The 12,818-nt window shown below is 35.3% G+C and overlaps 2 protein-coding genes across 3 annotated transcripts in view; one reads left to right on the top strand and one right to left on the bottom strand.

Moving 5' to 3' along the window:
* The window catches only part of LOC125073039 (facilitated trehalose transporter Tret1), a 33,432-nt gene extending 29,388 nt beyond the window's left edge, over positions 1-4,044 (bottom strand). Inside the window, exon 1 of one of the 2 annotated variants that reach the window (XM_047683719.1) lies at positions 3,907-4,044. The gene's annotated coding sequence lies outside the window, so the exon portion shown is untranslated. Of the gene's footprint in view, positions 1-3,852 lie in introns of both variants that reach the window. The other variant, XM_047683718.1, reaches the window with a different exon arrangement.
* A 7,939-nt stretch (positions 4,045-11,983) lies between these two features.
* Positions 11,984-12,588, top strand: LOC125073159. Its single transcript, XM_047683873.1, has one exon. The coding sequence runs from the start codon at positions 12,096-12,098 to the stop codon at positions 12,459-12,461; it is 366 nt and encodes a 121-aa protein (XP_047539829.1). The 5' UTR covers positions 11,984-12,095; the 3' UTR covers positions 12,462-12,588.
* Positions 12,589-12,818: the final 230 nt, after the last annotated feature.

Raw genomic sequence — 12,818 nt, 5'->3', positions numbered from 1 at the left:
AAGCATTACACTTTCTTATTGATGGTCAAATTAAACTCTACCACCGGTTCGGAAAAAGGAAATATTAATTTCATTACACTTTCTTTTATTAAATTGCAACCGCGCGAAGCCTGGTCGTGTTGCTACTTAATAATAATAATCATCGTACCCTCTCAATGTAGCTTATTACAATGGGCTAGTTATAAGTGCTTTTTCAGTCGAGGGGCGATTGTTTCAACATCATTACAATTTGTTTATCGTGTACTAGAAACATTTCCAACATGTCAATACCAAAGCCAAGGACTCGCTTAGACATCGACCAGTGTCATGCATTACTATGGTAATCTATACATATAATAAAATTGGAGTGTATGTTTGTTAACATAACCGCTTTTTACTAAATGCATATGTTTATATAAACGGTACATATACCAATAATTTTTTTTCAATAATTGTCTTTGCAATAAACGAGAAGTTTTGCGGGCGACCTACTAGTAATTTATGAAAACTCTTATTTACCAAGTGGGCGACTTTCGATCAACGGTAAATTCGCGAAACAAAAAGACTTAAAATGATGAAAAATACTAACTACTGAGTTTGTTGTTGAATCTACTCAAGGAACCGGAGCCGGAGGTAGCTATATATTTAATTCAACACTCTAACATGACGATTCAAAAGTGCTGTTATGAGCCTACTTGAATAAAGAATATTTTTATTTTTATTTGGAATGAACACGGTAACAATTAAACATTGAAATTAAATAATAAGTTAATCAGCTAACAAAGCGAAACAAGTTTTGCGAGACTTGACTTCGAGCCGCGTATCATTATACGCATTCGTTCGCAACTTCAAGTTAATGTAATAAGTATGTAGAATATTAACATACATATGTTTTCCATTAATATTATGTACTATGTTTACATTGTATGCAATAACCATGTAAATATAATCAATAAATACATATTAAATTATAACTAGACTCGTAGTTATAAAAACTAATACCTTTTTAAGTTTCAATGTTAACTCAAGAATAATAACCAGTAAAAACTAAAGTATATAAAAATAATATGTAAATTAAATTTTAAAAAATCATACCGTTTAGAAATCCCTCAAGATCTACGTCTTCGTCAATGATTCAATAAAAAAAAAAGAATAACTATCTATCTTTCAGTTGAAGTGTTATGTACGGTAGGTGGTTCGATAAATAATTGAATCTTACAATATTCAATCTAATCTTGCTCTCAAATCAGGATGATAGGTTGATATGTTATCATTGATGCTACTTGTTCTTTGAAACTGATTTCTACTTGATAAAATATATTCAAGTTTAAATTAACAAATCAAATACTGTTGCTTTTTTCGACGTAAAATAAAATAGCATCACATGACGTCGATGTTTTTTTTTTTTTTAATTCTTTCAACACACTGAGCAATGAATATACATTTTAAGATATTATGACCAAAATTTTATTGTAGTATCTGTACATATAGTTAAAAGTATTAATCTTTATATATCCATTTTATTAATTGAATACATTTAAAAAATAAAACAGTTACTCGAAATGAAACTCTAAACGAAATTTCAATAAAAAAAAACCCGAAATTGCTTTTTGACTATGAAATGGTACACATCGTTATTCCATGGGGTAATAATTTGTGCAATATACAGAGCAGTTAGGCAAGTTTGTCTAAGCTCGTTCGAAATATAATGTGCCAACAGTACAGAAGATACTTCCGAGAAGAACCAGCAAGTAACAAGTCTATTTGACAACGGATATCTGTAAGTAAACGTATATGTATATCATGAATAAAAATGTCTTTGATAACAGATTTGTTATGTCATACTTTATTTAAAACTATTTATCAACAACGTTTGACAAAATCTAAAAAAAAGCTAAGACATGTTTAAGTACTCTGTTGTTGTAAATGTAGATAAGTTAATAAATATATCTTTTTAGTGATATATACTTCAATTATCTCGATGGCTAGATAGAGTACAGATTTGTAAAACTATATATATCTTACCTTGATAAATAGAAACGACTCGATTTTTCAAACATATTTTACATATTTATCTAGGATTAAGACTTACTTAAAGCGTTATGTTTATAAATGTATTTGAATTAAGCCTGATAAGGATTAAAATTATATTTATTATCTATGTAATTATTTATGTAAGCTTAAATAATAAATATATAATATCCCTAATTACTACCCTTACTTATTACAACACCGGTTAGTTTTTCGATATAAATAACCTAGAATTACGACCGAACTCACTGATTAATCAGAAAATCCCAGAAACTAGTCTTACAAACTTGTAATTAATGGCAGGTAGGTTCCTTAAAGGGTGTGGAAATCCGCTAAGAACGGATTTTACGAAACTCCAATCCTAAGGGAGTAAAACGGGGGGTTGAAATTTGTATTTAATAAATTTCGCGCGGTTAAAACCGCAGGTTCAGCTAGTATATTATAATATGCTGCTGGCATTCTTAATGTAATAACTGTATTTAATTTAAATTTGTATATATTGTAGTTCTTAAAGTAAATCGTATGTACTAAAGTACAGCTCGAAAAGTAAAAATCCCACTTGGTTGAAACATTTCAATTGATGGTTCTTATAAGAATTTATTGCCAAGTAAAATTAATAAATAAATATCGAGTGCAATAAATTAAAATATTTAATATAGAGATTGATATAGAGCAACCAACTATAAAATGTACGTAACACGCCCCCACAAGGGAGAGCTGCGGTTAAGGGGGTATGAAAGCGTCATGAGTCATGCCTTCAAGGTATACGAGTCGATGTTACCCCCAAAGCCGCGCCAATATCTAATGTTTAACTATATTTTGGGTTTGGTTAAGTAATCGGTGGTTTTGGGATTCATATCTATACGTGATGAGATTTCGCGCTAATTTTATCTGATAAACAAATACTATATAATACGATTTACTTAATAATACAATTTTGTTTCGATTACTTTCTTAATTATTAATGTTACATTATATCTCTGGTTTTTGAAATATATAAGATGGCGAAGGGAACTTATTACTTTTTATTGTAATTATAACAGGATATCGTTAAGTTAAGTCTATCTTTTTCTATCTTTCGAATAAATGCATCTTATGTTTTGATTAGCAATTAATTACGGTCGATTTGGTCGACCAATATACAACCTGGTATACCTTATTCTTAAGCTAAATTAATGAAAGGCCAATTTATCATGACGAACTACCCTGGTGACCGACGGGATCCTTCATATTTCTTATGATAATCGTTATTTGAATCCGGAACTTAGATTATATCGAAAAAAACGGACAATAATTAATATAGTTTCTTTACTTTTTATAGAATTTTACAAGTTACTTTAACTGATCGAAATTATAAAAAGTAATTCTTAATATTTATTAGAGTACAATTACTATTATGTTACATTTTCCAAATTGTCAAAAATCTCCTTTCATTTAAAGTATTTATAAAATTTTAAATGTGGAACACATTTTTTTTTTTATAAATGACAACGTTTTTATAGACCGACAAATATATCACCAAGCTGATAATTTATTTGTACCGTTTTTAAATAGGATATTAACAACAGCTACGTTACAAAGTTTATTGTGACTCATATGTAATTAATATTGAAAACACTCTTTGTTGAACAAATAATATAATATATTTTTTAATAAAAACTATTTAGGTGCTTAATCTTTACTTCTACTATTTTTACTTTAAAATTTAAAAAAAATATTATTTTTAATTTTGAAACATAAAAATATCTTCTTACAAAATTAATAAACAATATTAATATAATTAATTACAATATTCTTAAAATAAATACAATTAAAACTAAATAATAAAATTACATTACTTACCTCGTTTTAATAGTGAAACAAATACAGATAAAAAATTAAAATCAAATCACTCACATATAAAATGGAACACACCACAAACCGCACCACGCGATGATCACAGATTAACAGTATATATATTACAACATGCATTAATAACTATTATGTGATTGATAAGAAGAAAAATTGCTATCTTTCGCGATATACGTATGTGTTAATGATGTCCGTCTGTGCGGCTCATCGAACAGTTTCATTATTTATTTTAGATAATTTAGCAATGTGTCAGTTTTTATTTGTAATTTTTTATCGCTTCCAATTTCAAACAGCTTTTAATCAGTTTCCACTAATGTGGAGTATGCAATCGCCTAGTAGAGTCAATGTACTTTTAAAACACACACCCACTTTGGGTGACCCACATCCTGTATCTTTTTTGCATTTTTATGTTTATTTTCTTATATTTTGGTTAACTTTGACTTATTTTTTTTATGATATAGGCGGACTGTCAAATGGGCGACCTGGTAGTAAGTGGTCACCACCACCCGTAGACAAAGGCGCTGCAAGAAATATTAATCATTCCTTACAATGTGTACAAACCTTGGGAACTAATATGTTATGTCCCTTGTGCCTGTAGTTACACTGGTTCACTCACCCTTTAACCGGAGCACAACAATACTAAGCACTGCTGTTGCTAAGGAATGGAATATCAGATAAGTGGGTGGTACCTACCCAGACGGGCTCGCACAAGCCCTACCACGAAAAAACTACTTCACAACTTCACGTTTTATTTATGGGACAATGATTATTACTAATGGAACGGAAAATTCGACACGGCCGAAACAAGTTCAGGCGGTTTACGTGCCTTCCGAGGCGTTTCCGGCGGGTTTGTTCCAGGGCCAGGACCGGTATTTGTGGCAGCGGTAGTAGCTTTACATTTAATACAATTTATGTGAAACGAAGATTCAAAACTCTGCTTGAATTGAAGTTTATTTTCATTTTAAAAATATTTATTAATTTTCGAATTATACTGAAACTTACATAACAACACGTGATTGTTGTTATTTTAGGAAATTATGTCGAATACCTAAAAGTAAACTGCAACTATAAACTAGACCTTATATTGACAGCGCACTGCCATCTATACGGCTCTTAGATTCCTTGTTCCTGCTCACTTAACCTTCAAATGGTAATTCAGCAATAAAAGGTATAGTATTTGGAGATAAAACAATTAGTGAAGGTGTCATACCCACCCCCAAATAGACCTTAGTGCAAGTGTTATTTCTCAATTGATGAATGGTGATATTAACCTAGATGAGCCTGCACATAGTCCCACTTAGAAGGTTTTACTAATAACCTGTCCCCATGGGCTATTGTCGTAAGCACTTCTAATAAAAATTTGACGCTTTAAACGTAAATCCCTGAGAAAACGTAAGAATAAAAAAAAATACATTTTCCTTCTATTTTAAACGTTCGTGTCAATGAATTTTTTTGCAATTCAAGCAAAACCACAGCTCACACTAGGTATTAACGGCGATAAAGGAATTTCCATTATTCCGTATAATATCGGCGCCGATTATCTCTTTCTCAAGTGCTACAACGCTACTTGCTCTTCAAGTTGGATTCTTGATAAAAAATATAAGATTAATTGCTGACTAGGAACTATGGCCCGTTTGGTATTCATAACTGGAATATTCATAATTTTAAACATAGCCTCTCTGAGATATGTATGTCTTTAAGAACATAATTATGTATATATAGCAATATTAATTATTGTAAGATTTGATATTTGTAAATGGCGAAAACACGGAGAAACTCATAAAGTAGGTACAAACGGCGACTATCAATACTTCTGGACTAGGTCAATCCTTATAATGGCGATCAATAAAATTAATACAGATGACACCATCGTGGATAAACTGGCTAACCATACAGACTAGCACAGGAATCCCTTGACCACTGGTACGCAATAATAAAGAAGTTAACTACCTGTATCGCTTGGCGAAATTAAATTTTATTGCAATGGGCAGATCAAACTTTTCACATCAACATCATGTTGTAATAATAGGTCTAACCAGTTAATAAAATTTCAAGTGGGATCATTTAAGGTATTTAGAGGAGTAACTGTTGTCGGGATCATTTTAATGTTCTTCAGAAAATGTCATTATAATGTATGTTTATAAACACAAATTGTAGTTTGTGTTTAGAATAACAAATTATAACTCAGAACATCTAAGAAGAATGGAGGACAGCTCAGTATTGCTTAGTAAGTATTAACGTACATTAAGAGCTGCGATGGTCCAGTCACAAGAAAACATGAATCTTAACCAGATATTGCGAGTTCATATCCAAACAAGTACCATTGAATATTTGCGTGCTTAATTTGTGTTTATAATTCATTTGTATCTTACGAAGGCTATAATATAATTCGTATATGAGAACTAGCCAAGTCAGACCTTAGGCAACAATATATTACCCCAAGTTATAAGAATAAATTATATTTTATGTAGTTATAAATAAATTTCAGAAAGGACTATTTAACTTTGCACAAATTTAGATCTCACTTCTTTTGTCGTTGAAGACAACAACCAAGGTATATATCATAATATTTAACTTGGCTCTCATTTTTACATTTATGTTTTTGATGGGATATCACTACTTTTTGTATATAAATTATGAGTAGGACTTATTAATAACAAAATTAATACCATATGGTTTTTGTTAAACAATTCTATTTTCTTATGTTTACGGGGTATAATTGTCTTTTTTTTTAAACGTTCTTATTTTTCTTGTAGGTACCTCTGAAATGTTTGAGTAAATTGCCCATTCAGTGTCCGGATTTTTTTTACGCGTTTTCTGTTTATACTTAATTTGCCTAAGTGGGGGTGGTATCTTGAGGGTCTCCATAAATAAAACGGAGGCCCTTCTATTCCACGGTCCACGGAAAGGACCCCCACGAGGGGCGAGTATCACCGTCCGGGGGACGGTGATCAAGGTGCAGGCCCAGATGAAGTATCTGGGCCTCATCCTGGACGGTCGATGGAGCTTCGGGCAGCATTTTGTCCATCTCGGCCCGAGGCTCATCAACGCCGCCGCCGCTCTCGGCCGCCTCCTTCCGAATGTGGGAGGACCGGGATCGCTATGCCGGCGTCTTTATTCCGGCGTAGTGAGGTCGATGGCGCTGTACGGTGCTCCGATCTGGGTTGATGCCCTCACCGCTCACAATCGGGCCCTGCTGCGGAAGCCGCAGAGGGTCATAGCGGTGAGAGGCATCAGAGGGTACCGTACGGCGTCATGGACTGCGGCGACACTTCTCGAGGGGGATCCTCCCTGGGAGCTCCAGGCGGAGGTGCTCGCGGAGGTGTACCGGTTCCGGGTCGAATCAAGGAACCGCGGCGACTGTCCAGGGTCGGCGGAGGTCGGGCGGATCAGGGCTCTAGCCCAGAAAGCCCTGATCGTCCGATGGCAGGAGGATCTGGGGTCACCCACGGCGGGCCTGGCGACAGTGGAGGCGATCCGTCCCCACTTGAGTCGCTGGGTCGAGAGAAAGAAGGGCACACTCACCTTCAGGATGACACAGGTACTTACCGGGCACGGGTGCTTTGGTAAGTACCTGCACGGAATAGCGCGGCGGGAGGTGTCACCCTCCTGCCACGAGTGTGGTGCGCCAGTCGACACGTCGCACCACACCCTGAGTGAGTGTGCTGCGTGGGGGCCCCAGAGGCACACCCTGGCGGCGACTATGGGCGGAGACCTCTCGCTGCCGAGCATCGTCAACGAAATGCTCAGTAGCGAGACGTGCTGGTCGGAGATGCGCTCCTTCTGCGAAAACGTGATGTCGCAGAAGGAAGCCGCAGAGCGGGAGCGGGAAGAGGATGCCGCTGCAGACCCGCTCCGCCGAAGACGACCAGGGAGGAGGAAGAAGCACTACGCGCACCTTCTCCCCCCGCCTCAATAGGCGTCGCAGGGACTAGGAGGGTCTCAGTACCCTGAGAACCCCTTCTAGGTGTTGGAGGCCGACCGTCAGGGCGTCACGGTAGCATGCGTAAGCGATCCCGTGGCGCTCGCCGAAAGACGGAGAGGGTACCGCTGGTTTTTTAGTGGGTAAACCCGGCGTACCTGGGCGCACTCCGCTTCCAGGGCTCCGGGGAGTCCCACACACCCCCCCACTTACCATCACGTGGGGGAAGCGCGTAAAGCGTTTTTCCAGCGAGAAATTAAAAAAAAAGTGGGGGTGGTATAACGTGCGCAGACGGTTGTACTCTACAATAGAGCTTTCTTGAGTCTTGATTTGACTTGGACCTAAATTGATAAGATGTACTCCATCTAAGTTTTTAATTCTAGAGAGGCCAACGTAAGCCTGCTCTTTACTAAATATAGAGGAGCCTATGTCGAAAAGAGCACCGTCAAGGCGAAGGCCTTGTGATTTGTGTATAGTAGTAGAATAAACTAAGCAAATAGAGAATTGTTTCCTTTGAACATATATATACATTACTTAATATCTGTAACTTGGTTTTGACTTCTAGTTCGCAAATTAAATTATGTTTAAATTGAATTGTTATTTTACGTGCGCTATTGCTGTTGTCGACGTCCCCAATGTACTTTCTCTATTTTTCCATTGGACCCATTCACTAGTCCTTTGCTGACATCAGCATGCTTGCTCGATACTGTTCTTCCAAGCAATAAGGATCCCCGTTTGTAGCGCTAGAGTACAAACTTAAATCATTCCAGTTACGATATACATACTCTACTACAGTCTCACGAAACCTATTTTATTGTTGTATACTTGTATACTCAAAGAAAAAATATGCAGTCGAATAGACTAGGCAGCTTCCATCGGAAGGCATTGAAATAATTCTTATGAGCGCGGTTGCCACTCGCTCAGACACGTCCGCGTTAAGGTTTAATCGCAACGCTCCTATCCCGCTGCTCCGGCGTCGCGTCGCGCGCCGTGTACCAAAATGCCTATTATTATTATTTTTTTAAGTACAATGATTTTGCACCATTGATGTGCGCTAAATGCTAGTTAATAACGTAATAAATACGAAAGTCGGCTATACTCATAAGTAATAAAACGGAAATATTTGGATTTAAAAAACTTAAGGGTGGTATTCAACTTGTTATATATTCACGTGAAGATCTTAAAATCCACATTAAGACCGGCTGTCATAAGTTTTGATTGCGAGTTCTTACATAATTTTTTTTATTACAGTTATTACAGGAACTAAGTATATAAGTTCCTATAGAGCCAATAAAATGAAAAATTATAATAAAATGATAAAAAATCACCAGTTTCAGATTTTTTCCTTTATATTGGCCTAATTATCTACCTGCATGCCAAATTTCAACTTTCTAGGTCATCTGGAAGTAGGTTATAGTTTTGATCTATAGGTCAGTCAGTGATAAAATTGACGATTTTTAGACGTTAATATCTAAATAACCATTTGAGAAGCGTTTATGAAATTTGGAACACATATGTATCTCGCGAGTCTCAATATATGAGTCAAATTTGACACATTTATGTCAAATAGTTTTTAAGTAATGAGGAGGTCAAAAGTGGCTCCAAATGGTTCGTGTAATATTACACACGGTGCTGCTAGCCAGTTCTGTTACTAGAACTTGGCTGACACGCTACCGCGTGTCTAGATTTTACAGATAAAGGCTAAGGGTCTAAGCCTTAATAATAAGTTAATAACTATGTAGAGAATTGTTAATTCTATATATCTCTTAAATATACGAGTCTAACAACTGAGTTTGATGGCAGTTCTTCTCGATAGAATACATTCCGCGACGGTGATGTGATACCGATAAAACGTACTTGAATAAAGTATATCTCGATAAACAATGTAAAGAATAGTACAACATTAATGTTATAACATTTGCAAGATTCGAAAAGTTATTATTGAATCAATTACAAATATAAAAATTATTAAAAAATGATTTATTTCTTATTGAGATATTTTTAGTAGTAACCAGAAATTTGGAAGCTTGCAGTGTTGTAAACTGCGAAGAGTCCGAAAATGGTATTTCTACTGCGCCTGATTTCTGTCGTGTCAGATTTGCTGTATAGTTGTACTAAGAAATAGAGAAAATCGAGAATACACAGTTTCTGCGTGGTTGGATTGGTCCCCTTAGAATGGACGACGTAGCACAAATCGGTGGTGGACATCATTATGTAATTGTATTGATCCATCTTGCTTTTAATAAAAATAAACGAATGAATTTATTTGTAGTAGATTGTAGATGCGACTGCCTCCTGGGCTTAAAATACAGATAACATATACAGGTATACTTCCGAAGGTCCAAGGAATGCTTATTCTGATGCAAGTTCAAAAAATATTTGTCATAAAAATGTATTATTAGTGTTTCGTGTATTTTGTACAGATTGCCCCCATTGGACTACTATAAATTAAATAATAAATATAAATTGTTTGTATTTTAATAAGAGAATTGGATGTACTTGAAATTTTCCGCACACACTTGTGCCGTATAATATCACCAGCAGAGATGGCAAGTCATTGAGATTAGTCGTCATGGCCTTGAATAGTAATTCGATAAAACGGCCAGACTAAATCGGACCAATGTTAATTTCTATTATTATTTAAAAATCGTCATCAGTCATAGTCCCAAGTTTTGTGATTTTCTCTTCCAATAATGGCTTTCTCTAGAAATATTATAAGTTAGTCTCTTTTTATACATCTTCCTTCACACAAACTTGAACCAACAAGAGTGGGTGGTTCAAGTTTGTGTGAGCCCGTATAGGAAGGTAACACCCACTCGTCACGTCACGTTAGGATTACTGTGTTCCAGTTTGAATTATAGAACCGTTAAAATTTCTTACGGTAGCCCACCTGCCAGTAGGTATTGGCATACCTACTGGCAGGTGGGCTTTTTTCCAGTCTGGAAACAGACGACACTTGGAGTCTTAACTAATATCGTTCAGATATCTAAGATTTCAAGGCTAAAAAAGAACTACCAAATTTTCATTTATTTAATTTGTGTTTATAATTCATTTTGTTTTCAGTGCTAAAGAACATTATCCCGAGAAAACATTTTTACACGTGTCCGATGCTCTGCCAGTATCTCGAATTGGAGCGTAAGCTTCAAATCTTCTTTTAAAAAGGAGAGGGGCCAAATTCAAGAAACATTTACAAGCTGATCTTTTACTCCCTGCTCGTCTCACCTCGACCTCAATTTTTGGGACAAGAGTGCTCTCGCCTCATCTCCTCACGTAACCCCTCGCTAGTGGGTATATAACGTTCATTGTCAGCACATATTCGTAACGCTATAAGTGATTCTACTTATAAGTAGCGTCAGTGGAAAACTTCCTCTTACGTAATCACACATTTGATCCACCTCATCACCCCTGATCATACAACGATATGATACTTCATTCATGTAATAGTTTTTCAAGTGTCTCCATGACAGACCGAATAAATTGGAAAATTACTTAGCTTTACGATGCGCATGCGTGATGATGAAACCTCTTCTAGTTATCGATGTCTTCATTTACATTTCAAGTGTTTATTCTTGTTATTTATCTTAAAAATATTGTTATACGTACTCGCAATGTTACAAGCGAGTACGCCTTATTACCTTATGCGTAAATAATTTATTATATTAGACCTGTCTAGCGGATACGTCTTCTGCTGCAGTTCTTAAGAACTGTATCAATTAAAAAAAAAAGATTTACCGTAATGTAACCGTAATGCTCCTACTAATTTTGTTTTTTTTTTTGGTAATGTCTAACACTGTTTCTGTTTAGTTATAATTTAATTTGTTAATATTTTTTTTGTATCTGTGACGGTTGTTAATTTATATGATTCGTTGTTGGAGATACTAAAAAGAAGTATTTAATTGTGAATGTGAAGAGGCCTATATAGTTGATCCGTCAATGGTGGCAGTTTTCGAAATCAGTCAAGATGATATCAATAATAACTAAACATTATAATAATTAAGCTATTATTATATATTATATTTATTTTATATAATAAACAAGTGAATTGTGCAAAGGATAAATTATAAATGCATACTAATATATTACAAATACATATATTCAAACTTCTTAGACTTTTGGTTAAATTTTCAATAAGTTACTAATATACTGGCCGAATAAATAAAAAAGTAACAAAGACAAATTTCGCTAATGTCAATACTATTATTATAATTAGGCAAAATTGTTTAACACAAAATAATTTGGCTAAATTTACAAAAAATGCACAATAGATACGAAAACCTTAAGCTTTTCAAAGTGATCGAACCGCGAGTTTAAAATGGCCTGCCCAATATTGCCGTCGAAGTTGAAGACGGAAGAAATCATAAAAGGGGCCCATGTGCTCGGTCCAGGGATAGAGTCGAAGTTTGACGAGCTGAAATGTGAGATACTCCAAAAAATCGAGAAGGAAGTTTCCGACTCCGGTAACGCGAGATTATATATATCACAAAAATACGACGAACTCAGCAATAAAATACAGTACCTAACAGAACTAGACGCTACCGTTACCGGGTTTAGGAGTGACGTGAAGACTATCGAGAGACAGATCATTGAACTGGCGACGAGAGTCGATGATATGGAAAAGAGGATCATCTGTAAGGAGTGTCCATCCATATCCTCATCAGTACTTGGAACCCCTAAATAGCATCTGCTAACAATTTGTTCTACGAATTTGTTCGTGGTGTGTATATTTTTTTGATATAGAAATTTCTAAGTACAGAAGACTCGACCGTTTTTATTTCTCAAATTAATTTAAATAAAAACAAATTATAAAAAAAATTATGAAGTTTTTTTCACTAGAATGCAAGAAGCAGCTAGGTATCTTAGTTACAGGTAATCAGCAATAGGCATTGCCATTCTGTCCTTTGCTTGTAATTACACTGTCTCATTCCCAGTTAAAACCCAACCAAAACAAAGTTTTTATTTGTCGGCATAAACACAATGAGCAAAGGTCAACTCCAAATTTAAAAAAAAAATGTCCTAAAAAGAACGAAAACTGATT

This window comes from Vanessa atalanta, chromosome 23 (assembly GCF_905147765.1).
Source record: "Vanessa atalanta chromosome 23, ilVanAtal1.2, whole genome shotgun sequence".
In the NCBI taxonomy this organism is placed as follows: Eukaryota; Metazoa; Arthropoda; class Insecta; order Lepidoptera; family Nymphalidae; genus Vanessa; species Vanessa atalanta.
The sequence above is the reverse complement of the archived record's forward strand: the minus strand, read 5'-3'. Positions and strand labels throughout refer to the sequence as shown.

What these genes read in the sequence shown, in the direction of transcription:
- LOC125073159 (XM_047683873.1), top strand. Translation starts at nt 12,096, where the DNA reads ATGGCCTGCCCAATATTGCCGTCGAAGTTGAAGACGGAAGAAATCATA.